Source organism: Epinephelus lanceolatus, chromosome 8, assembly GCF_041903045.1.
Source record: "Epinephelus lanceolatus isolate andai-2023 chromosome 8, ASM4190304v1, whole genome shotgun sequence".
NCBI lineage: Eukaryota > Metazoa > Chordata > Actinopteri > Perciformes > Serranidae > Epinephelus > Epinephelus lanceolatus.
The window spans coordinates 16,974,968-17,001,144 of record NC_135741.1 but is presented as its reverse complement, the minus strand read 5'-3'; the positions used below and the strand labels follow the sequence as shown (position 1 = coordinate 17,001,144).

The following is a 26,177-nucleotide window of genomic DNA, read 5'->3' as shown; positions in this document are numbered from 1 at the left end:
CACATGTAACACCGTCACCGCCTCTAAACAAGGATTGGCTGACAACACACTACACACCTGAGGCACCTCCACAGCAGACATGGAATAGACGTGGAGACAGAAGATCTTAGAGCCGTTGTAGCCGACCACAAAGCCCTGCATCTTCTGCTGGTGTACAGGAAAGTCGCTCGCCTTGATATTAAGGTAGCCGTTGCCAGAGAAGCACAGCATGTCCTCACACTGGGTGTTCCAGGCCACGCTGTTAGCATTAGGCTCCTACAGGGAGAGCAACAGAGAGGAGGCAGTAAGGGAGGGTTGCGGGGAAATAAGGTCTAGAGGTGAGTGTGGAACACAGACCAGGCAGGAGTGTATGAGTAGTGTATGTACCTGTGCCTAAAGCAAAAAATTGTACATGCATGCATAGTCTTAACCCTCTCCACTGCGTGCTGACCTTAAAAAGTAGCTCTTTACTGTTGATGTCATAGACTAGGAGAGCGTTGTGCTCATCCACCACAGCCAGTTTTTTACGGGAGGCACTCATGTCCAGGCAGCGCACTGAGGTCGACAGCTTCAGCAGCGTGATGGGAAACGGGTTGTCGACAAATATCTTCAGGATCTACATCACAAAAACAATGACAGGCAGAGCAAAATCAGAACAGAGCGTCAGAGCTAATGCTAGTTGTAAAGACTGTAAACACTATGAGGAATAAAGGTTGTGACTTGCAGTGCCATCCACATACAAAGAAATATTGAAGAAGAAAGCAGTTTCTTTTATGTTCAAAGTCCCGTCTACTGGTGAGCAACAGCACCATTTCTAAGGTTACTTAATGTGGGAATGTGTTTTCTCAAAATACTCACAGATCCATTCTTTAACCCTACGAGTAGTCCCTCTCTGCCAGGCGGACCACCGATCACTTTGATGTAGCGAATTAGAGACTCCATCACCCATTCTTTTTCCCTGACGCTAGTGAAGGACAGGCACTGGAGCCTCTTCTCCTGCACAAGAGCAGAGCAGGAAAGGTGAGACCACAATTACATTTATTACATGAAATGAAAACTGGTTCTGTATGACCACATTATTCTGTTTTTATTTCCAGTCTCTTTCACTTGTTTAAACATGCTGTAAATGTCTAACAAATCTTAGCACATTGTTCAGCATTGCAAAGTGTGGCTCAACATCACAAAGCAACGCTACGAAGATAAACAATGATTTGATTTGACACAGACGTACACAGCCCGTACGAGCACGGCCCATTTATACCATCTAAAAGCTGTTTGAGGCATGAAACACAGGCATGCCTGTTAGAGAGAGATCTGAAGCACCTCTGTCACACACAGACAGATTTAAAAGGAAATAACCTCTGTGTTATGGCTGCTCCTCCTCCCTACCAGCCTCTGTCAAACACATAGAGACAAGAAGCAGAGAGGAACCCCGAGAGACACCCACTGGTTCAGCAGACTGTGGGCCTTCCCCTTCATTCAACTGTCTCGCTTTATCCAGTTTGAAGAGGGCTGAGGAAGGGGCGAGACGGAGCCTGCAGAGCACATGCACAGCTGGGGCCTTTCGCAAACTAGGCAGAAACATCTGGAAAACTGGCAATTGCACGATATTATCATTTTTCTTTGGGCTTTTTGGGCTAAACACTGATTCACTCTGCTTTCATCATGTTTATAGTGCTCAAATGTCTCTATGGCCTCTTGCACAATCTGTCAAGTGTGCATTAGTGTAATTTACAAAGAACCAGAGTGTCACTGCAGGTCAGCAGAATTTAGGCTGAAGAGCATGACTGAAGGAAAACTGATTGTCTCATTATGTGAGGAGAGACCTGCAACAAAAAAACAGACTCTAAAAGAAACAAGCATGACATTTTAAGTAAGCAAATTTGTGTGCTTTGTTTTTACAATGACTATGTAACTCCATCTCCTCTGACCTGACACAGGATGATGTGCTGGGAGCAGACCACCAGCAAGTTGCATTCAAACTTCCTGCAAATTTTCTCCTTGATCCGGTAGTGCATGTCTGAGGAGTCGTCCGAGTAGAGCTCATAGATGAGGATCTTCTCGGGCAGCTGGATAGCGAGGCGGTTTCTATAGATGGCGATCTTCTTCACCAGCTCACGGCACTTTATCCTCACTTGGGGAAAGCAGGGAAATGAAGGAAGAGTGGACGTATTAGGAGGGTGAGGGAAGTTTAATTATCTTAGCCAGTGCATCCTGTTAATTTTTTTTTTTCAGGGCTGACTGTTACAATGATAGCCCAGTGTTGTACCAAGAGAATCGACTGAAAGGGAACTGCTTACCCTTACAAAATAGTAATTGGATAGGCATGATAGGATAGATATGGCTGATTTGAAAAACACAATATATTCCTATTAAAGTTATTGGTGATGTTAAAAGTTTAGTTCAGACAACACTGCCTCTATACTCTCGGTCATGGCACTGATCTGTGATGCTTCACAACACATACATTATTATTTGGCACCACAGTATCTCCTCTGTTGTGAACTCAATATCCTGTTGCTAAAGCAAAAGTGCACCTTTCTGTTCAGTGATGAGGTGCTGGACGATGACATCAGTCATGCTGTCTCTATAAGCATAGCGATCCTTGTAGAGGCCGTGAACTGTACTGAAGATAAGTTGGTAGCAGGCGATGGTCCCATCCTGGCAGCCCAACACCTAGATACGAGATAACAATGTAGCAGTACATCCTATTAACACCTCTAAGAAAAGACTGTGAGAGTGGGAAAATGTTCCTGTTGTTAAAGCATCTACACAGCAGAACTGAGAGAATCTGCCAGCAACCAATTCTCTCTTGTATGCCCCATCACTTCCAGTTAAATATAGCGAAAAGGAAAAAGTTGCTAAGGTGTTACTGCTAAATAAAATGAATTGTGTATCTGTGTAGCTAAATCAGATCAAGGAAACGTCTAAGATACAGACTGGCACTCTGAATGTCAGGTCTGAGCTTTATCAGCATTTCGCATTACATTTTCCTACCTCTTCTCTCACTCTGGCACACACACTTTTATTTAAGGTTAGGGATAACTTCTCCAGACTTACTGCTTCACAAGCTGTGGACCTACCACAAAGTTGGAGTCTGGCTTAACCCGGCATGTCCACACCCAGGCGTTCTGCTCTCCGATGGTGCCTAGCCGCACACCATCTTTAGTGTATAGAGAGGCCTGTTTATCAGAGCCCCCCATGACTATGTACTCGCCCTTGGAGAAGTAGCTGACGCAACAGGGGTCATAAGTCAGAGTCCTGTCTTTTCCAATCTGAGAGAGACAAAGAGAGAAGGGGACATTAAACTGAGAATAAAAGTTGTATTTCTCATATGTATCGCCCAAGGGTCTGGGGCCAACACCTCCCACTGTCTGGGCAGACACACATCAAAGTCAAAAGTACATTCAACCATCCCTTTGACTGTTTGATGAAAAGACAGACAAAAAAAAGTTCTTCTGGTTTAAACAACCTCCATTGTATTAATGTTCAAAGTCCATTTGCACAACATCATATCAGTCCCACAACTCTGCGCATCTGTTTCTCCTCATTCTGGGAAAAAAAAAGCTGGCTGACAATCCATAGTTATTTTCTTTCATTGCAAACAATTCCTGGTGTTGTAATCAAAACAGAATGTTCACTTAAATAGATAAATAGGCCGACGACAATATATGAGCCTAAGGCATCACGGCAGAGTAATGAACAGCGCATATTTGTCTATAATTATGGTAGTGCCCACAGGGAATTTAGGAGGAAGGAGGGACAGTGAGGGGGCCATTAAAGCATAGCAGGATCATTTCCAATGTACTGTTATGGTTTCAATAGAGCCTGACAGACTGATTACAACAGGAAACGCAGGTCCTAAACTCTGCAATACCATGTATTTTGGACCGATATTCAAAGCAAGTATTCTTGTTTCTTATTGCTATAGCAAGCGATAGCACCTACAGTGAGCCGATAGTGTTTCAAAGTGGTATTAGTCCTCTGGTATTTCCAATGCAAGGTGATGAGACTGCCTTTATTTAGTCATCTGGACCTTTCTAGACAATTTGAAGTGAGAGGAGAAAGACTGTATGTATATGTACATTGTCAAGTCACCAGGATGATGGTACTAAGTAGGATGACATTTTTTTGTAGGCTAACAAAGAAGCTAGCTTTGCTCTGGTTTCCTCGTCATAAGTCAATAGGATTTCCCCATTGAATTTTGGATTATTGCAAAAAAAAAAAAAAAGCTATGTGGCCAGCAAAATTTTTTGATAACTAACAAGATAATCTTTACAAATTCACACCCCTTTATGATTTATGGCAGACATTAGGCTATAAACACACTACGCTACGCTTGCATGACTAATGTCGCCACCACAATGAGGCCGTAAAGTTGCGTTTGGTGTGATGACACTGTAATCTCATTCAGCCACTTTTGTGCAACTGACTTTTTTAAGACACACAAGACCTTCAGAATTCACAAGTGGGGTAAAAATAAAAAATGAAAATCTGTTAAGCTTGTGTTAACCACGGGCTTGATTTTAGGCATCAAACAAAAAAAAAGAAAACATTAAAAAACCCATTGACTTCAAGATGGGGGGACCGGGAGCACTAAAATGCTCGCTCATTTCCGGTTTTATGACTCGTTGCAGCACCACTCTTTTTAGGATTCAGGATTTTTACAACATAAACCTGTGATATTCACCTGCTTTCCACTGAGCTGATAGAAGGACAGCTTCTGACCCCAGTCTGCCACAGCCAGGATGTCATTGTGTTCATCCCTGTGAAAATACAACAACAACTACTTTAGGCGTAAGTACTCCTGTCAACATACTGTACTGACGGGGCTTTGGTTGTTTAGGTAAGGATGACAGTGTTAATAAAAGCAAAGAGGCCGCCCTTCAACTACAGGATGTAAGGTCAAGCCCTATCCCCTATCAGTGAAAGGCTCTTAGCTTCACTGTTTATATCCTAAACAATTATATTTAAGTATATGTCAGGACAGAGTATTGTATTTATTCTTATTATTATCATATACAGTCAGTATACTACTGTATGTATCTTTCCATATAAGCCTGTGTGCTGAGCAGAATTCACCCTGCCGCAGCATCCATGAGCAAGACACCAAATCTCTAGCAGCTAAACAGACACTATTCCCTGGCTCTGACCTCTCTGTGATGACCAATCATATTCCATAAACCAGCCCAGTAATAACATATATGGTGCGTCTTGTCATTATCTCTCATCGCTGCCCTCTTTAACCTTCCTACTGCAAATCTGCATCTCCCCATGCGCCTTTCTCTCTCTCCCTCTCTCTCTCTCTGTTAACCTGTTCAGTAGCTCTCTGTCATGGCTACAGCTGTGCTCCTGGCTTAGGCTGTAGGGGGCTTCAAAGAACATGGACTGCTGCTCCAAGGTTTTATAATCCCCTCCCTTAGAGAAACAGCACTCCCTGGTTGACCACTGCCACCTGCTGGCACCACAAGCTATTCATTTCAAATGCAATGCACATCATTATAGAAAATTGCAGCCACATGGATGGAGAGAGCACGAGTGTGTGTAGCAGTGTGAGGCATTGAATTTAATGAATTGCTGCATGGTATCTTCTCTACAATCTTGTGGTGCAATAATTAAGTTAGACATACTTAGAGGGGTTCCAGGCTATGGACCAGATTGATGAAGAGGAGCCTCCTGGACGCTCTATCTTGACCTTCTCCTCTCCGTTCTTGTTCCGAATGCTCACCACTCCATTCATCATGCCAAGGGCAAGGTACTGGCCATCGTTTGTCCACCTTCAATCGAATTAAAGCCTTTAATGTAAACGTGTCACATTAACATGTACAGATGTTGCAGACATTTCTAACAGAGCTCACTTACCCGCAGCATGTTATCTTGCTGCTCACTTTATGCTTGTTGACAGATTTTTGCTCCGGGGACCAAAGACCTAGAATGAATAAGGTGCTCAGATGGCCAGTGCTTCTCTTTTTAAAATTATTTATAGCTTCATACTCTATTATGTGCAAGATTTTAGAGTCCAGTATCGACTCAGTTTCATGGTGCACTCACCAAAGTCGCCAGAGGAGCAGGAGGCAAGCTGGTGAGTGACAGGGTTGTAGGCAACACACTGGATAGAGTCATTATGACTACAGATACACACATGGAGAAAAAAAATGAGTTGGAGGTAGTCACTCTGCAGAAGATGCATTTTAATACAGCGATGAGTAAAAGTGACACTTACGTATATTTTAAAATACCCTCCAGTTTAGATGTCCAGATGATGATGCTTTTGTCCGCTGACCCCGAGGCAAATCTTTTACCTGTGGAAGAATGCAGTAGTGAGTAAGATAACAATAAAGACTGATAAAGGTAAATGTACAAATGAAAAGCCAGTTGAGTACCATCTTTAGCGTAGGCCACACAATACACTATGTCTTTGTGTCCTTTTAAAGGCTGGATAATAGCTCCCTCTGCTACGTCATAAACCTGCAACAATAAAAAGTAAATGTAATAATAATGCTTGTATTCTTCAGATTTGTATCTTGGTTAAAGAAATCAGGAATGCCTTACCAGGACACGAAGACCTGCGGCAATGATGAGCTGGCTGCCATCTGGCTTGAAGGCAAGGTCATAAACACTGCAACGGGGAAAAACAGATTTGTTTTTCTGAGATGTTTTTTTGATTAATTGATTAGTCAATCAAGAACACTTTGAATGATCCACTCCTCGTTCAAGTCAGTGGTGCCCAACCTTTTTCCTTAAGGGACCCCTTCTCTGTCCTTGAATAAACTGACGACCCCTATCTAAGGGAGATACTTTATGGATATTTCATTTTGTACTCAATGCATAACAGTGAAGAACTGTACAATTAACTAGCAATTTGTAGGTAGCAATTTGGATTAATCATGAGCAGATTATTTCCTGTAACTATGGCATCAGAGATGATGCTCGGCCATGATTCTGTTAGCTCTTTGGTTCTTTTCACTGCAGGACGAGGATGTTTATCAGAGAGTACAGGCTCTGTGAGTATTGCTTTTGTTCAGGTTTTCACCGTGCCCTTTTTTTTCTTGAATAAAAATCTGAACTTTAAAAATAACAATTTCATTGAGTTTTCTTCAAAAAAATAAATTTAAAAGCTGAGATACAGACCTCTTTTAGCTTTCGTACACCCCTTAAAATCAAGAAGGCCTTGCGACCCCAGAGAAGCTTCAGCAACCCATAGTGAGGATCAGGACCCCCAGGTTGGGGGTTAGTAAGCCATATATTAAAGAAACATGCCAAACATCCATGAGTTCCAGCCTCTCAAATGAAAGGAGTGTGCTGCTTTTGTAAGTTGAATCAATTCAAAAATATCTATGGATTTTGGACTGTTGATTGCACAAAACAAAGAATTTTAAGATGCTGAGATCTGGGAAACACTGGGGCATTTTTTTCAACAAGCTAATACCGAAAAGGAGCTTCAAGGTTCAAGATACATAAATTGGGCAAAACATCTTGTTGCTGTGATGAAATCAGTCAGACTTTTAAAAATTGGGGGGGGGGGGGGGGGGGGCAGAGGGTACAGTCAGTGTTAAAGTGCATAAGCCAGTTTGAACAGGTGGGTTTTGAGATGGGATTTGAAGGATGTTATGCAGTCCGACTGTTGAATGTGTGGAGGTAGGGAGTTCAAGAGCTGGGAGTGGTCAGGAGACCAGCAGAGGAAGAGCGCGGGGAGCAGGAGGGGGTGTACTCCTGGAGAAGGTCAGAGAAATAGGTGGGGGTTATGTTGTGGAGGGCTTTGATGGTAAGCAGATGGTTTCTGTAATCAATCCGGTACTGAACAGGGAGCCAGTGTAGTTGGATGAGAATGGGAGTGATGAGACTGGATGATTTGGTGTGGGGATTGATCTGGGCAGCAGAGTTTTGAATGATTTCAAGCCTGTTAATAATATTAGTGGGGAGACCAGAGAGAACTGTGTTACAGTAGTCAATATGAGACGTGACAAATGCATGGACCAAGACCTCAGTGCTGGACTGGGACAGTGATGGGCAGAGGCTGGAAATGTTGGGGAGGTGGAAGAAAGCAGTCCAGGTATATTTTATATGTGTGGTGGGTATGAAAACTTGCAATCAAGAATGACACCAAGGCTCTTGATGTGGTTAGAGAAAGGTACAGGAAGTTATCAATGATGACATGAGGGACTTGGGTGCTCTGGACAGGGTGATTTTGGAACCAATGAGCAGGGTCTCATTTTTGCTGCTGTTAAGCTTAAAAAAAACATACATATATATCAATGACAAGGTCCACTTGTTTGTTTCTATTGTGAGATTTCAGTGAAACAGCTGACAACCAAAGAGGAGGACATTAATAGAGATGGATGGTGAAATGTAAAATTATTAAATGAGCATTACTTTAATTGCTAGTAGCTGTGAAGTACGACAGGCATATGCTTGATCCAGAGAGGGATGTGGGCTACTTTATAGATGAAACCACGTGTTAAATGTTCATTAATTATAGTTTCAGTAATTGCTACGGACGCCCACGCACCACAATTAGTGCGTAACGCGAATATATTAACATTACAGTTGCGGCGCTCATAGTTAATTAATAAAAGCAAATTAAGTTACGTCTGTTTATTTAGAAATGTTTTTTCTTAGGTCAGAGAGGAACCCTGTATGATAGATTTGGTTAGCTTCAGTGAAAATGTCACGTTAGCATGCAACGACAAGCAATTAACCTGGCGTTAACGTTAACCGTTAACGAGTGCTAGCTAGCGTAACATTAACGGGGCTTCGACCTTACGTTATATTGTCCAACACAAGAGAGCTGACATGCTGCACTGTTGTTGGAACAAATATTTAGCATGACAACAACATACACGTATCACATACAAGCTCTAGTATCTCTGTCACTTGTGAACGATGACAGAGCTGCTGCGGGCTAATGCTAGCTAGCTGGCTAACACTAGTTTACATAGCAACCGCCGTTGCTAACCACCAACCGTTACATCCCAGCATCGAAACCGGGCCGGCAGCGTAAACACAAACATCGAGACACTCACCATTGGTCCCGAATTGTTTCTTTCCATGCGAGGACGGCTCTCATTTCCAGCTTTTAGTAGCAAAAAGGTCTGATGGGTTTTGTATCAACAGGTTGTTGTCGCGTCTTCGGTCGGTTTTTCATACTAAGCTCCGTTTTTGTGATTCGTCCTCACTGCGCAGACTCGGGCCTGAGCGCTACTTCCTGTCTTCCTGTGTGCAAGGCGAGGGAAGAGCGGGCAGCACTGTGTTTACATCAGAGTCTGGGGAGGCAACAGAGGGAGAGGACACATGAGTCTGCACCCTGTGAGAAGAGGCGTTTGAGGTAAGTCAATAATTTTATTGTTGTTTATCATGTAAACATCTGCTGTTCAGTTAGATCCATGATATTTGAAGTGGTACTTTATGTAAACGTTTATAAAGGATGTAATCAATGTGCGATACAGGTAAAGAAGACAGACAAGGGATAGCTGCTGATGTGGGAGTAAAAAGTCAGCTACTGGACGATGAGCTGACAACAGTGAGCTTCAACACCTCAGAATCCCACGCCCTCTCACCTGGGTTCAACATCAACAACACACCTCTCAAAATGCATCCTAGCTGTGATATCCAGCTGGAAAGCAATGGAGACATAAATAACCAAAGTCACAAGGACGAGGATGACTCATGCCACACTTCCAAGTTGCCCCTTGGCTGGATCAGAGAGGTCAGGCAGCGGAAAGCAGGAAAGACAGCAGGCAAAATGGACGTCTACATTACAAGGTGGCTCATTGTTTCCCCTGTAATTGTGTCTGAATGTAATCATACCTCGATCGTGACTAAGTGCCTTGCAGATCCGGTTAGATCAGTGTCTAATTGATTTTTCTCTCTGTTGTTTGTTTGTTCAGTCCCCAAGGGCTGAAGTTCCGCTCAAAAGCATCCCTGAAGGCTTTCCTCCTGAAAGATGGAGAGGGTGACTTAGACATAGACCTCTTTGATTTCACTGCATCCAAGGATGATGTCACCACTTCACAAGTACTCCCTGCCCAAGTGAAAGAGAGGAGAAGAAAGAAAAGACAATCAAATGGACAGCAGGGGACAACAGATGTGACACAAATACTGGATTCGCCTCCAAATAAATCTAAAAAGGCTTCTTCCTCCCTGAGAAGTGATACTAAAGACAGAGAAGTGTCGCACACTGCTGCACCTTCAACCACACAAGATGACAACAAACTGCAGAAGAGCCCTCAGAGGCCGGGTCAGCTGAGAGAGAAGCTTCTCAGACTGGCTCCATCTAGCAATCAAGAAAACACTCTCACTGTTCACAAGGACGAAGAGGCAGACTCGCAGCCTTCTGTCCCGACTCTGAAAGTCGAACCTGCCACTGACAGCGAGGGCGAGGGTGAGGGTGAACGAGGTGGAGATGACATACACATTCACAGCAAAGGTGACAACACGCCTAATTCTGAACAGGAGGCTGAGGCTGACAGCCACCGAGATGACGAACAGGAGGTGTTGTTACCTGACATCACTGGTGAGAGCTGCACGCCGGTGAGAGATTCCCAGAATAGTAAGTATGATCCACTCCGTCTCACAGCCTGTAAAAATAGCAGTTCAAGTTAGTTTTCCCTGGATCGACTTCCTTTTAATTTAGATTTCAGCATCCTATACAGTGCATTACAATCCCTACAATTTCACATCTTAACACTGTCTTTTCTTTTTTAAACCGAATGCATTAAATGAGCAGTGTGTAGGATTTAGTGGCATCTAGCAGTGAGGTTGCAACCATCTGAGTACTCCTTCCCTCATCCCTCCTTTTCCATGTAGGAGAATAAACAGTGGTCTTTAGGTTACATAAAAACATGAAAGGCCCCTTGTCCATTCTGGGCTACTGTAGAAACATGGCAGTGCAACATGGCTGGCTCCATCGAAGGGGACCTGTCCCTCGTTAGATATGAAGGGCTCATTGTATTCATTCATTCATTTTCTGTAGCCGCTTATCCTGTTAGGGGTTGCAAGGGGGCTGGAGCCTATCCCAGCTGGCATTAGGTGAGAGGCAGGGTACACCCTGGACAGTTCACCAGACTATCACAGGGCTGACACATGGAGACAGACAACCATTCATGCTCACATTCACACCTACGGCCAATTTAGAGTCACCAATTGACCTAGTTTGCATATCTTTGGACTGTGGGAGGAAGCCGGAGTACCCCGAGAAAACCCACGCTGACACGGGGAGAACATACAAACTCTCAATCTGAGGTGACAATATTAACCAATGCACCACCGTGCCGCTAAGGCTAATGCTAAGCTCTATGGCTAAGCTACACGATTCTACTTTTATGTCATTATACACTGATGCAGTGGTTCCCAACTGGTCCGGCCACAGGGTCCAGATTTCTCATTAGTCATTAATTCAAGGTCCACACAGTTTAATATATTCAGCGTCACACTTGCATTTGGCCATGTCATGGAGCTACTTTACCATCACTGTCAAGTAGCTGTCAGTTATTTACTCACTCTACAGCAGGAAATGGCGCTTCAGCATAAAAGCTCTGCGCCAGAAATTCTCTGTGCTTAAAAATAAAATGTTGATACATTTGTGAGTCACTTGCGGTCCAGTCAGAATAGTACTCTGGTTTCCTCCCACAGTCTAAAGACATGCAGGTTAACTGGTGACTCTAAATTGCATGTCTTTGGACTGTGGGAGGAAGCCGGAGTACACACACACACACACAGTCCAAAGACATGCAGGTTAATTGGTGACTCTAAATTGTCTGTAGGTGTGAATGTGAGCATGAATGGTTGTCTGTCTCTATGTGTCAGCCCTGTGATAGTCTGGCGACCTGTCCAGGGTGTATCCACGTCTCGCCCAATGTCAGCTGGGATAGGCTCCAGCCCCCCAGGTTTTGAATAATATACTTGATGGAGGCCACTTGTATGATCTTTAACAAGTAGAAAGCATCTTTAACGGCATCAAACACATAATTTCAATAGTCGCTGAACTTCAGACATGATCAAAAAACAAAAACAAATTAGAGTAAAATTCATTTGTTGTATCTTATTACATTTGAATTTCTAACAAGTGTTATTAAAGTCACCAACTGTGCCTCCCTACAGTCATTCCTCCGTTGTTTGTAAAGGTGTTTGGGTTCATACATATAAATACTTAGATTACTCAGAAGTATTTATATGTATGAAGTCCTCATTTCCAATTCTGTAGGGAGGTGCTCTTTTGGAGATTCAAATCTAATGGCTCGTGGTTAGTGTGTTTGAGAGACCCAAAGATAAAAAGGAGTCCACGGATCAAAATGCAGAGCAGTTCTCTGTAGAGCTCTTCATGAATCTGTGTTTGTAATTCAAGTTCTGCAGAGAGAAAACAAAATTATTAACATAACATCAAACATCACAAAAAATGTGCAGCAATAAAAGTAAATCAAATATTATTTGGAAATTAACTCACAGGACACAACATGGCATAAGTCAGAAGGAAAGAACAAAGGGAGCTATATTGCCTCTCATTAAGGTGACGTGATGGCCATTCCTTTCCAGGCAGGAGTGCTTGTGCTAGCGTCCCTTCCTCGCAACTAGGCTCCTCCCTGCCAGGAAGTGAGAGAAAGATGCAAGAAAAAGACACAAGGATAGAGGAGCCAAAGCTGCCACATGAGCAATCCTTTATTCCATAGCGTCACTCTAAAGCAACGTCAACTACTGTACCACATTTGGAGGTGTGGCATTTATACGTCACGTCACTTGATAAAAGACTCTGTGTAGGATAGCTCCTCCAGAAGCCTCCTGTCTTCTCGTCTCCTCAAGGTGCTTTTAAGGGATTGGAAGTTCGTCCTTGATGGTGAAGGGTGAAGAGGAGAGAGGATGCAAGGAAGCACAAGATGAAAAGCACCCACTATGTGACATCAGAAATGTGTTCTTTTTTTTTAATATAAAAGTTTCCTGTCATCTAGAGTCCAAGAGCATGGAAGGCAAACGGAAAACAAGCCCTTACTTCAGCAGACAGCCCCTCAGAGATGGTAATGTTCAAATATTTCATGAAATACAAGAAGCAAAGAAAAAGCTTGAGTATATTTGTATGCAAGATATAAAGCACACCTCAACAATTAACTGTCCATACATAGGCCTCAGCCCACCCAGGAGGAAGGCCTTCAAGAAGTGGACGCCCCCTCGCTCCCCCTACAACCTCGTACAGGAAACTCTGTTCCATGATCCCTGGAAGCTCCTGGTGGCCACTATTTTTCTGAATAAGACCAGTGGTAAGCTCCAACACACACATGCTGCATTGCAACAGTATTCTATCAACTAGTACTCAAGTGTAGCATTTGTATACTTTTTTATCACTACTCCAGGCAAGATGGCCATACCAGTGCTGTGGCAGTTCTTCGACCGCTACCCGAGTCCAGAGGTGACACGTGAGGCTGACTGGAAGCCCCTGTCTGAACTTATGAAGCCACTAGGCCTGTATGAGCTCAGAGCCAAAATACTAATACGCTTCTCAGGTGAGTGTGCTTGTCCAGTGTCCACTTCTGTGCACAGTAATAACAGTATGATTGCAGTGTTTTCACTGTACATTTGTGTAGTTTCAGTCAGAATATGTGAAGCAACATAAGCAGCAACAAAAACCTCAAAATCCATTTTTCCTGTGTAGATGACTATCTAACTAAACAGTGGCGTTACCCCATCGAGTTGCACGGCATTGGGAAGTACGGCAACGACTCCTACAGGATCTTCTGTGTGGGGGAGTGGAGAGAGGTGAGTCTAATCGCAACGGTTTTGGATGACGGTTTGTTTTGTAATGTTCATTAATGACAAATCTGATATTTTATTGCTATTTTTGTAGGTGAAACCTGAAGATCACATGTTAAACAAGTACCACGAGTGGCTGTGGGAGAACCATGAAAGACTTGGAATCTGAAGCACAATGCATTAAGGATTGCAAGAAGATTTGCTGTGGCAAAGACAAGAAAAACAATCACATCACATAAACATTAAGGTCATATTACAGTATTAACATGATGATTAAGAGGTGTAGACTCGAGTCACGTGACTTCAATGACTTGTGACTTCACTTGGACTTGAGCCTTTACAAAATGTTCTTTAAAAGGCATGCCACAAATCAGTCAACTAACCTTCATTTTCTGAATCAACTAACATTCACACTATGCATTCCCAGCAAGTCGACACTTTATCAAGTTGCAAGAGAGAGCCATGAAGAACTCATGTTACGTGTCTGAATGCAGGTTGGGAAAAATGATACCAAAGATTATTTCTTTCATGTATAAAAACTAAGCAGTGCTCAACAGAAAAAGATTTGCAGTATGCAAAATGTCAGAGACACAACTTCCAGCTTTGTTTTACATTTGAAGTTGCACCAAGAACGCAAGTTGAGGCAAACATTAACATAGTTAGCGAGCTAAAGCTTAGCTAACGTTATAGCTTCATTGATAAAATGGCATTACATGTGGTGAAGAGTGCATTATGACTTGTTTGGGACTCAAAACTCAATGTTTGGGACTTGGGACTTTGTCTTAACTTGGGATTTGACTACTACTTACTTGTGACTTGCAATACAATGACTTGGTCCCATCTCTGTTATTATTAACTTGCAATGTTATACTTGAATCCCTTTAAAATTATGCAGTGATATTACTTCATCCTTCTTCTTCCTTTAAAAGTTTTACTCAATATTTAATAAAAATGTTTTAAGGGGTTTAAATGTTGAAATGATTCTTGAGTGCATCATTCAGTCATTCTTCCAACTGGGTGTTTTGTTCCACGTCCTCATACGTAGATGAGACCGGAGACATCTTCCGACTGTCTCTGGTTAGTCTATTGTCACAGGCTAATAATATGTCTTTTGGGTGTACTGAAGCATGACTTCACAGTCCACGCAGCAGCTTTCTTTTTGGCGGCTGGTAACCTGATTCCCAAGGCAACTGTTGCCACCGCAAAACACTCAGTGAATGCACAGGCATGTCACAGTTTAATCTCTAACTAGCTCCAGTGCAGGTATTTGCTTTACATTTTGAGTTATGATTCAATACAAATCAGAACTGCAACTTTTAGAAGATAATTAAATAGTGCAGGATTTGACATTCATTCCACGAAGACGTCTCTGGTGGGCGAACAGAAGAAACTGCTTGAACAACAAAATGAGACTACGTAAGAAAACTGTTTCCTGTTTGTTCTCTATGTTAGTGCTACTTGTAAACATCTTAAACATGCTGTTATACTGCTCGTCTCACTCTTCTTCACTATCACAGCAGCCATCTCTATAGCCTCCACACCAGTGTGTCTCCCTCACGACACACTTCCTGTCCGGCAGAGTCGCTGCCTGGTGGTCACTCCCATGATATTTCCCAGCATCTCAGACTCTGCCCGGCTGTGGACAAGCAGCCAGGTCAGCAAAGATTCATTTCCACTTAAGTCACTGTCTGACTGTCCAATATGAAGATGCTGTTTGTTTGAGGGGAAAAAAAAAAAACTTAAATCTGCTCTTCAGAGTATTCCAAGACTGAACCCTTTACATCCACCTTTGGTCCCTAAACGCACCGTCAGCCTGGAGACGCCAGCTGTTCACCACCACAACCACCAGAGGACACTAATTATGCAGAGAAGAGAGCACCACAGGTAGGAGCATCTGTGCAATGCCTTACTGTAACTGATTTTTTTTTAACTGAGAATTAGTGATGTCATCTTTATTTTAGAGAGCTGAAAGTCAAAGTCACTGACTTAGTTGGTTGATGTGTCAGGTATCATCAAGTGTGGAGAAAACCTTTCTATGGAACCAGCACTGAGAGAGAAGAGTACAGGTATGATAATAAACACATAGTAATGACTCTCTGTATACTTATTAACATTCATCAATGACAGAGAAAAGTCATTCTCTGTCCTGTAGGAAGGAGTTACGAGAGCAGTTAAAGAGGCAGATAGAGGAAAAATGTGCAGCACTGAAGCTGCAGCTGGCCAGTAAAGAGAAGGAAGCCGAGCATTTACGAGAAGTGGACCGCCTCGCCCTGTCCAGCGAGAGTGAGCTAAGGATCCGGCACAGCAAAGCAATGACAGCATACAGAGATGAGAACAAGAGGGTACGGTCCCACACATACATTATGTATCCACTGCTAATGCTTTTGTGTTTACGTCACTCACAGTAGTGTCCCGGTAATGCTTCAACATGCGGGATCCTCTTGGGTTACAACAGTATAGGGTGTGTGTTTGAGGTTTTTCCATTTCTGCTGTTTGTGTGTGTGTGTGTGTGTGTGTGTGTGTGTGTGTGTGTGTGTGTGTGTGTGTGTGTGTGTGTGTGTGCCTGTGTGTGTGTACAGCTAATGGAGCAGAGCTGGAGGGACAGAGCACTAACACGCTCCCAGGAGACGCTAAAGGAGAGAGAGCTGCTGTGCCTCAACCCCATTAACTGGAGTGGAACACTGAAATAAGCTGAACCTCGACATCCAGAGTCAAGACTTGAAACCCTGGCCTCGCTGCAGCATTTGGGGCATACATAAGTGACAGATGAAAATGGGATGCAACATATATAATAAATGTAATTAGTGTTGTAATAGCCATTGAAAGTACTTTAAAGGGATATTTCTATGATTTTCTAAACTGGGAAAAACCAAATGAAGGTTTTCAGCATCAGATTATTTCCTATCTTACTTTAGAATTTTTTTCTTATCGGCTTTTTTTTTTGGTAAAGTATCAACATTGATACTAGAGATATCATCTTTTTTATTCTGTGCATTTTTCCTTGTGCCTACATTACCCAAAATACAACCTGGCCACAAATAGTTCTGTTGGAGATTTGGGTGTGTTATGCTAGGAATGGCTAATGTAGCCTGGAGCTGCTAACCTCAAGCAGAGATGAGGAGCAGGCTACAGAGGTATAGTAAAGTCCAACTCCACATCCCCATATTTTTTTTTTTTTTTAAACTTGTAGTCTAGTCCCAAACAACATTTTTCTTAAATTCATATTTCGCACAGCTCCCTCTGGAGATACAGGACAATTTTTCACATCTGCAGCAGCCCTCCCAATAATTCTGTCTAATCAATGGAGTTTCCCCCTTAAAGTAACATAATGCTCCTTTTTTTTTACCTTAAAATAACAACTTCAAAATAATTTTGTTGGTGGAGAATAACGTCTATTTCATTCCCATTTCAGGCACCTAACACTTTTTTTTGCACTATGTAACTTTGGTGAGCAGGTGGGATCTCCTGTAAGAAGTTATGCTTTACAGAGGCTAGCTCAGTATACTCAATATCGACATGAAGGCAGAGGCAAAGAACTGTTGTTCTAAAAATCAAAACCTCACATACCATTAGCAATGCATGAATTATACATTATAACTGAGCAAACTAATGCGGGGTTGCAAGCTGTTTATACTGTCGTAACATAAGCTGGAGTGATCCGTCTCATGGTTGACTGGAAAACAGTAACAGGCCAACAGCAGTGTGTACATCTGTCAAAGTTCAGTGTCTCCCGCACATTGATTTATTTGTGGCAGCCCACCACGATATCAACTTGGGCCGCCACATATTGATTTTCTATTTGTTTGAATATTTTAAATGGGTAAAATCATATCTAATTGTGGAGCTTTCTTGCTCTCTATCTCTGTTTATCAGACCACAAAGAATTAGCTAGACAGCATACCTCAGTCCTTCTGCTTTACTTCCCACCGCTAGGAAATTATTCGCTGGGAGGAGAGTGCAGTAGCTCTAGAGATGGACATTTACTTAGTGGATGTAGCAACTCAAATTCAGCACCAGGGGTCAAAGTGGGTTTGTGGCCAGTGGCAGCACTGGATTGAACTTGTGTAACAGCAGCAACAGAAAGTCTGTGGATCTAGCAGGGAGTTTGGGCAGTCTGAGATCAGACATCAATGCTGAATTTGATTCTACAGCAGCTAACTGATCATCCATATTTAGGGCAGTGGTGTACAACTCCAAATCTCCAGGGCCATCAAATTGCAAAACTGCCAATTCTTGCATGATGTTGCTTTTAAGGGTTTCTCCCAGTCACTGACTAGTATGTCCAACAATTTAGGATGCAAAATGTGATCGCAGAAAATCTTTTTCCACAAGCTTGAGTTTTTCCTCATTCTCTTTGAGAAAATGAATTAAAAAATTCTAATAAAAAACATGAGTGACAGACTTTTTATTGTAAAGCAAACATCTATAACAGAGAACGACTTTGTGGTAAAACTTTCTACACATGAAAACTAAAGACAAAGTAGATGGTTGGGTAAAAAGTGATGCTTCAGTGGTTTTCTAACATGATGCTACTATATCTGCTAGAATTACAATTAAACCCACTAAAAAAAACTGCATTGAAAATGCACACAAAAATACACAGAGGAAATGTCAGGAGCAAAACATGATAAACACCTTCCCAATAAATATTGCTTTCAAAATAAATTAAAGGCAACAGAAAATGGCTTTAATCATCCAGATCGGATCTGGTTATTTACCGAAGCACATTCCCTCACACACACACACACACTATCAGTATCAGTAGTGTGGGTGATCCAGCAGCTGTTGAAGTCAGTCTTCCATGCCAAAATACGACAATAAATTAATATATACGGTAAAGTACCTTTTGTTTCAAATCCTGTTTTCATGCATTATCACTAAAAAGAATCATTCGGTAAGTTAGGAGGTAAAAAGTCATTCTGTGAACATAAATAAGTGACTCGTAATGGAAATATCCCAGAGTTTCAATGAGCTTTCTTTTTGGGGTCATTGAGGAAATTGCTAAAAATTCCCTTATCTGACAACATGCCCGTTGCAAGAATCTTGAGCGTTGCAGTGACTCGACACAGCCAAAATTTACATATCACTCAGCCGATGGGAAACCCTCTGCTTTACGGCATTGAGATATGAAAAACATGGCAGGCGTGATGGACGGGAGGTTTTGATTGTGTGGAAGAAAACGACATCATTTCAACATTGAGGCCATGAGACATCCAAATGCATAATAGCGTTTAACAATCAGTAGTGGTCTTCATGTCACCCTTGTTCCCAACAAAGTTGAGGTAGGGGATTAAGTTCACTTCCTTTTTATCAGTGCAGTGTTGCTTTGTTATTCCTCTTCAAGATTCGCGGCTTCATAGCCTTCAAGTTCTCACCTTTTCCTGCGTTATCCTATTTAGTAACATAAATAAACCCAAGCCCTTTCAAGTAACTCCCCAAGTAAATCCCTGAAAGGATAGCATTGCAGTGATAGTTTCCTGCTCTCAGTTGAGTCTTATTCACCTTAACTGGCCGGTATTCCAGTGTCCTTTCTCCTGGCCCTGGACAGTCTAGCGTCCCTTCAGAAATCCATCCAGCATGTAGTCTCCCTTTTCTGTCAGCCAGTAACCGGCCATGGCAGCTACACCTCCGATGAAAATGGCCGTGAAAACCATGTCACCCTTAGCAGCGAGCGTAGCTATGGCACAGATTACAACGCCAAAGAACATCTGCTGCAGTACAAGGACCTCGTCATCTGTCATGTCGTCAAACAGCCCCTTCTCTGGGCCGGCTGAGGAGGTAGAGGGAAAGAAACTCAGCCAACAGAAATGAGAAACCTTTAGCAATATATGTATTTTACTGCTACGACTGCTTACCAGGAGGCTTATTCTCAACACAGATGCTGTCTCTTCTGATGAATCCCTCAGCACAGTCACAGTGGAAGGAGCCCTCCTCATTGATACAGGCCTCATTGAGTCCGGGGCACGCTATTGCCCGATCACTACATTCATCTATATCTATGAGATGAGACAAAAAACAGTTTATGGAAAAAACTTACAGAGCTGTGGCACAGAAATTTAGTAAATAAGCAGTACATCCTTACCGAGACACTTTGCTCCGTTTAATTTGTAGCCACGTGCACATTTCTTACAGCGGGCAGGACCACTTCCCATGCAGCCCACACACGCCTGGTCACAGCCTGGAGACAACAAAAGCACAGTGGCCATTAGGCGTTATATTGTATGAATAACTGAATGCTTTTCTTTGTCATATGACTAAGATGACTATATGATTAATGTTTTGGGGGTTTTGGACTGTTGATCCAATAAAAATAATCAGCAGTTGCAGAAAACCATTCACAACTGTGACGAGATACAGTAGATTTTTCTTATTCAAATTTCTCTACACTAAAAACTAGGGATGAACCATTTCATCAGCTGAACATCTGCACTGGCTGATTTTTGACTTGTTGTCTGCCATCAGCCTGTCAGCAAATAAGATGATACTACATGATGGCAGTGGCCGATGTTTTGCATAGGCAAAAGAGCAGGGCTCGGGACTAACAGCATCCTGCCATCCCAGTGACAATAGAAAGTGTGTTCAGGATGAAAAGAGATCTTCCCCCGAGCTTTATTCAGAAAACTATTGGGACTATTGGGCAAATTTAAGTTAGAACATTATCATGATGTGTTTAAATGTTATCTTCTAAAATAAAGTGTTTGGTGAGAACTTAAATACAGTTGTTTGTAGGAAAATGTGTTGAGGTTTTGACTTTATTAGGTACACCTGTTTAACTGCTTGTTAAAGAGTAACTAAACCCTAAAACCATTTTTTTCAGCTGATAATCATTGTTTCTGGTTGTATAGTAGTGTTACTGACTGATCCTGCTCAAAATCTTGACAGTTTAGTGCAAACTGTTGAAAATCTACATTTTATTTTAAAAATGTGCTATGGAGTGCCCTCTACAGCTTGAAACCTGGTTACTACATTTGAATTTACATTACATTACATTGGGGGCGAATGATTCTTTTTCGGGGCGAATGACGTCACTAACCGTCCACGCTAAAGCCTGCCCTCCTCCCTTTACTCCTCCTCTCCTTACTATAAAACCATTCTGTCCGCAGTTATCAAACTGATAGCGAGTAGGTTGGATCAGAGCAGAGAGAGTAGTAGAGCAGAGAGAATAGCTAGTAATTTGTCGAATTGTATTGTTAGCATAGTGTATTTTAGTGTAGGTTTAGGTTAGTTGGTCAAGGGGAGGTGCCGAGGCTCGGGAGTATATGTGCGGGGCGGTGAGGGAGGGAGGGGTGGATGGATGCGGTGGGCTGCTGCGCGGTGAGCCCAGGCTCCCAGAGAGGGAGAAATAGAACCAAGTAGGATAAAATAAGTCAAAGTGTGGAGAAGGGGACCGGCTGAGCTCCGGCCGCCTTCCCTTCTGCCTGTGTGACACAGTTAGGGGGGGTTTTCCAAGCCACCATCAGCACAATGAAAACAAGTCTAAGTGTGGAGGAGAGGGACTGGGTAAAGAGGCCTGACCTCCGGGGAAGCCCTCTCTCCTCTCCCCGCAGCGAGGGACAATCTTCACTCCGCCCCCTTCCTCAGCTGCTAATCAGCCAATCACGTGGCAGCATCTCAATGCACTTAGACGACACAACTGTCTGTAGGAGTTTACAGAGGATGGTCCAAAAATGTTATATGAAAGGCCTGAGTTCACTTATTTTTTATGAAGAAGATTTCTTTGTTTCCCCAGCACAAAAGGGGGAACAGTAACAATAAAACATTGGTATCAGCTTTCAGTCAAATCGTTATTTAAAGCATCAATATCAGTATCAGCCCAGAATTTCAGTCAGTGCATCCCTACTAAAACCAGCCTTTTTTCACACTTGATAATTGAAAAAGAAATATCACACCAGTTGCAAAAAATCTACAAATTTTTATGGAAAGCATACTTGCATGATGTCATCAGGTACAATACAGTATGCGGACAACAGTCCCTTCACAGGAGAACATACCTCTGCATTCATATGATCCTTCAGTGTTGTGACAGTAGGTGTTAGAAGGACAACGGGCCAGCTCTGTTCCACACTCGTCAATGTCTAAAACAACACATAAGGCCAGTCAAACAACACGCATGCAGAAAACTGGCACAGAGTCAATGACATGTTACCACATGACCTCTAAAGCCAAACTCACCCACGCACTTGTTGTCATGAAGGATCCAGCCAGGTTTGCAGTCGAGGCATTTGTAGTCCTGTGGCCCTGCGCATTTCTTACATGAGTGGTAGCAAGCTACAAAGTGTGAAAGACAAGGAGACAGTGGGAAGGTCAATTTTAGATGACCTCAAACAGGAATGAATACATGTAGAAAGTAGAAAACAGTTCTTTGAATCTCAACCTGCACAGGCTCCTTTGCTGTCGTTGGAGCTTTTCTCTCTGTAGTAGCCATCAGCACAGCTCTGACACAGATTGCCCGAATATCCAGGATCACAGACACATTCTCCATCTCCGAGACGAGTCCCCTCCCCTTCGCAGCGGCCCAGGCCCCCACACACACCACCAGCATCGGATGGACACTCTGTATTGGATAAATATACTATTAGTGGTACTCTGGAACGCTTAAAAGCCAAGGCTCTGAATTAGTATGGTGATTTTTTTCTACACTGACAGCAAGAAGTATCTGTTAAATTCTTAATTTTTTTCATACCTTTGCAGTCTGGTCCAAAGCGTCCAGGTGGACAGCAGAGTCTCAGCTCTTCTATGCACAGCCATTCAAACAAGTCTGGTGCCTCCTGCTGCCTATTGGACATATACATCATGTCAGTCATTAAGTTAAAACGGGGGCATGGTACTACATCTGAACAAGAAACAAAACAATGAAAAATGCATGTATCAGATTTACCTGTGGAACCACCATGTCTCCACCTGGTCCTCTATCTGCTCCAGCAGCCGGTTACATTCAAAATCTGCTTTCTCACAAGCAGCTTCTACTATCTCTAGGAGCCGAGTCTCACTGAAACAAGAGAAGCAATTAGAGATGAAAGTCAGAATAACGCCCCCACCCACCCCCAACAGATAGTGGAGCCATGCTCTGGTCCACTGAGAGGTTTCACTCCTCTAAGTGGACTGTAAAAATAGACTGTCTTATGTAATCATTCACACATTACACAATATCAAGGACTTCCGAAATTATTCTGAATGATTCCAGGAAAAGAAATGCAAGAAAGATCAAAGTTTTCTTCTTGGCATTTGTGATACCAAGTATTGACTGACTCCACAACCCCCATAGATCAAGTAACTCAATAAAGTGTAGGAGCAACTCCGGTTACAATGTTCTCTCACCTGCGTGCATACTTAGCCAGCTTTTCCTCTTCCCAGGCAGTGTTTCCTCCCCCGAAGTTCTTGTTGGCTGTTCTCTCCAAGCCCTAAGAAAAGGAAAATTACAAGACTCAGTAATTCTGGAAAGAAAACTTGGCCCAAGAAGACAAGCATGAACTAATGGTACATTAACTTAACTGCAGTACCTTAATGAAACTCTCTGTGAGTTTTCGACAGGTCTGGCATGGTGCGGTCTGGACTCTGACCACAGAGAGCTCTGAGAGGAGCACCAGAGCAGGCAGGAACGGCCAGGCCCACCACATGATCCTTCGGAAAACACACAAAACCAGTAATGTGAGGCAAATCCAAAAAAATATTTGTGTTTGGAAACAGTGATCATCCGAGTAGGTATCATAAAAATACACATTAACTTTTATAAAGGTTTTAAGCGTCATGTAATATGTGACATTTGCAATATTCACTCCCTTTCCACCTTTTTTAAGCTGGCATATTCAGTGTGATTTAGTGGTGACACACATATTCAGTCTTGCACTGATGATTTTATTACAATGATTCTATACCTATCATTTATAATCATGTTTTTTGGCTAGTCATTTCATTAACGTTTATTGTATATTACTGAATTGTTTGATTTTACGATCAATGAAAACATTGCTTGTAAGGTGTCTCTGAAAGACCCCTAGAAATAAAATGCATTATTATTATGTTTCTCTAGGGACACTGACACAACTTGCATTAACTGGATCTTACATATTATTACTATATGTAGAGAGAATGGACAAAACAACAGGAACATCTGCACAATGTAAAGCCATCCAATCCAAAGCTATGAACTATATACACCAGCATTACTCATGTGAAGCATAATGTTCAGTATTTATTTGGACAATGTGAAAGTGGTGGTAGCCCATATTATCTTATCTTTAAGCTGTAGCTTTTGTAGCTAAACTGGATTGCATTATTGCTGTCCGATATTCAGCTCACCCTCTGCGACGTCAAATATATACATATTTCAGTAATTTTTCATAATTCAGGTTACATTCAAACCTAACATTACACACAATACAGTCCTTAAGTATCTCAGTGACATGTCTCCAAATGTTATATTAATTTTGTTTTGTTTAAAAGCACATATCTCAGTGGTTGGGATGGTCTTCTTCCAGTGTTAGCTTGGCTAGCTCAGCATCAGCACCACACACAATTAGCCAACTACTGTAGCAGCTGGCTGAGGTCGATAGTTAGCTGCTAAGCTAACGCTAATCATTGTCCGGTGTATCTCCACAGTCTACTGAACGTTATTTAACGTTAACTATATGCTAAGTGGTCTTCAACGCTGTTATTTCTTTGTTTGCTAGCTAGCAAAACTACTTCTTGCAGCTACGCTGGTCTTACCTTATTGCAAAGCCACCACGTCCACTGCACCACTGATGATTGTCTGAATCCCTGCTGGTTCACGCACTGCAGGCACAGTTTCACATCTTGTACAGCCAGTTTTTATGCTTCAAGTGAGCCATTTTAGTGTGAAAGCTAGCTGAATGTCTAGCTACTTTGCTAGCTAAGTGGCTAACGCTGGTGGTGCTCATACAGGCTCGCGCGGTGCTAGTAGCCTCGCGCTGGGATGAATGAACAGCTTCCAGTTGGTTCTCTGTTTTCCACACAGCTGAGCCCCACAGGATATGACACCGCCCAAACCCGCTGGGATTTAATTCATTAGCCAATCAGTCAACAGCTAATCTTACACAGGCTGACTCTGTTTGCCAGTGATGTCACACTGAGAATATCCCAACATGTCCATCAAGATATTTAAATAACAAATAATGTCGCAGGTCTTGCTTGACAGACTGTCCACAGTTGCAGTGGAGATGCATTTAAAGGGACAGTTAACACTAAAATCAAAAGTACATATTTTTTTCCTCCTATCTGTTGTACAGTTAACAAACTTAATTGTTTTGCTGTGAGTTGCATAGTGTTGAAGATATCAGCTGTAGAGATGTCTGCTTTCTCTTTAATATAGTGGAACTAGATGGCACTCGGCTTGTGGTGCTCAGAGAGCCAAAATAATACATTTGAAAAGCTCAACAGCAATGTCTCTCTACAGAAATCATGACCTCATCACTCAAGATAATCCACAGAACATGTTGTGAGCAGTTTCACGCAGGACCTACTTTCTTTCTACTATCACCAAGGCACCCCAGGAAAGCTGCTCAGCTTTGCAGCTAATTTTCCTCGGCCAGTGGCATAAGGAAATTGCAACAAACCCCAGTGCATACTAATATAACGGGCCCTAGTGTACGATATTGTGCTTGTGTTGTCTTGACACATATGCAGACTTGACATTGGACAGCATCAAAGTACATATTACCCATCAATCATCATTGCATATGTGTCAAAATATCAATATAGGAGCTATCCATGGTGTGAAATATGTGTAGGTTGCTAATTTGTCCTGTGGGGTGTCAGTGTGTTGTCATGGTGAGCTAGCAATAGATACATGCTTCCTCCTGTGCTGTGATAGTCTAAGTGTAGTCCGGTAAAAACTGCTCACAACAAGGTCTGTGGATTGATTTGGTCATGATTCCTGGAAAGAGGCATTGTTGTTCAGTTTTTCAGATGTTTGTTTGTTTGGCACACAAGCCAAACACCATCTAGTTCCATTACATCTGATATCTTCAACACTTCTTACAACTTAAATGTAAACAATCTAGATAAATCTTTATAAATAGCACTACAGGTAAGAGGAAGAATAGGAAATAGTTTAGATTTTGGGGTGAACTGTTCCTTTAAAGTACATTTTAACAACCTGTATGTAGACATTTGTAGAAGATGACTGCATTTACTGATTAAAAACAATCATTCAGAAAATGTTCAAATAAATATTTTACCAGTCAAAACCTTTAGGGTTCCTTTGTTATTGTTGTCTGCTGTGTAGTGCCACTTTATTGATTTTATGGATCAGGAATAAATCTTTTGCATGTGAAACAAATGAAAAGATGTTCTTCTGCAAACACACATCTCCATGTTTGTAATGAATTAGTATCAACATCATTTTCTAGTCAGAGGAGCATCCCACTTTAAACAGTAAGACAAAACACAGTATAAACAGTCTCACTATGCTGTGCAATAAGTAGCCTATAAAGTCAGAGAAA

The 26,177-nt window shown here is 42.3% G+C and overlaps 4 protein-coding genes across 4 annotated transcripts in view; 2 read left to right on the top strand and 2 right to left on the bottom strand.

Moving 5' to 3' along the window:
- Positions 1-9,143, bottom strand: part of ift122 (intraflagellar transport 122 homolog (Chlamydomonas)) — a 30,052-nt gene extending 20,909 nt beyond the window's left edge. Inside the window, exons 1-14 of the mRNA XM_033628723.2 lie at positions 9,003-9,143; positions 6,532-6,598; positions 6,363-6,447; positions 6,203-6,281; positions 6,031-6,107; positions 5,842-5,908; positions 5,610-5,756; positions 4,670-4,745; positions 3,063-3,254; positions 2,517-2,655; positions 1,911-2,113; positions 838-975; positions 431-595; positions 58-255 (exon numbers count right to left, since the gene is read on the bottom strand). Coding sequence (XP_033484614.1) covers positions 58-255; positions 431-595; positions 838-975; positions 1,911-2,113; positions 2,517-2,655; positions 3,063-3,254; positions 4,670-4,745; positions 5,610-5,756; positions 5,842-5,908; positions 6,031-6,107; positions 6,203-6,281; positions 6,363-6,447; positions 6,532-6,598; positions 9,003-9,046 — 1,677 coding nt within the window. The 5' untranslated portion in view covers positions 9,047-9,143. The remainder of the gene's footprint in view (positions 1-57; positions 256-430; positions 596-837; positions 976-1,910; positions 2,114-2,516; positions 2,656-3,062; positions 3,255-4,669; positions 4,746-5,609; positions 5,757-5,841; positions 5,909-6,030; positions 6,108-6,202; positions 6,282-6,362; positions 6,448-6,531; positions 6,599-9,002) is intronic.
- A 39-nt stretch (positions 9,144-9,182) lies between these two features.
- mbd4 (methyl-CpG binding domain protein 4) lies at positions 9,183-13,939 on the top strand. Its single transcript, XM_033627998.2, has 8 exons — positions 9,183-9,304; positions 9,426-9,741; positions 9,867-10,528; positions 12,921-12,986; positions 13,092-13,226; positions 13,320-13,469; positions 13,619-13,722; positions 13,811-13,939. The coding sequence occupies exons 2-8, from the start codon at positions 9,569-9,571 to the stop codon at positions 13,883-13,885; spliced, it is 1,365 nt and encodes a 454-aa protein (XP_033483889.1). The 5' UTR covers positions 9,183-9,304; positions 9,426-9,568; the 3' UTR covers positions 13,886-13,939.
- An 860-nt stretch (positions 13,940-14,799) lies between these two features.
- LOC117257719 (uncharacterized) lies at positions 14,800-19,031 on the top strand. Its single transcript, XM_033627999.2, has 6 exons — positions 14,800-15,132; positions 15,234-15,370; positions 15,473-15,600; positions 15,723-15,782; positions 15,869-16,058; positions 16,296-19,031. The coding sequence occupies exons 1-6, from the start codon at positions 15,123-15,125 to the stop codon at positions 16,404-16,406; spliced, it is 636 nt and encodes a 211-aa protein (XP_033483890.1). The 5' UTR covers positions 14,800-15,122; the 3' UTR covers positions 16,407-19,031.
- On the bottom strand, positions 18,107-24,874 carry creld1b (CRELD disulfide isomerase 1b). Its single transcript, XM_033628134.2, has 11 exons — positions 24,424-24,874; positions 23,217-23,337; positions 23,035-23,117; positions 22,595-22,705; positions 22,400-22,491; positions 22,091-22,270; positions 21,889-21,984; positions 21,708-21,791; positions 19,799-19,894; positions 19,572-19,712; positions 18,107-19,486 (listed from the first exon to the last, which is right to left on the bottom strand). Exons 2-11 carry the CDS (start codon positions 23,331-23,333, stop codon positions 19,266-19,268), a joined length of 1,221 nt encoding a protein of 406 aa, XP_033484025.1. The 5' UTR covers positions 23,334-23,337; positions 24,424-24,874; the 3' UTR covers positions 18,107-19,265.
- Between the last annotated feature and the right edge of the window lie 1,303 nt (positions 24,875-26,177).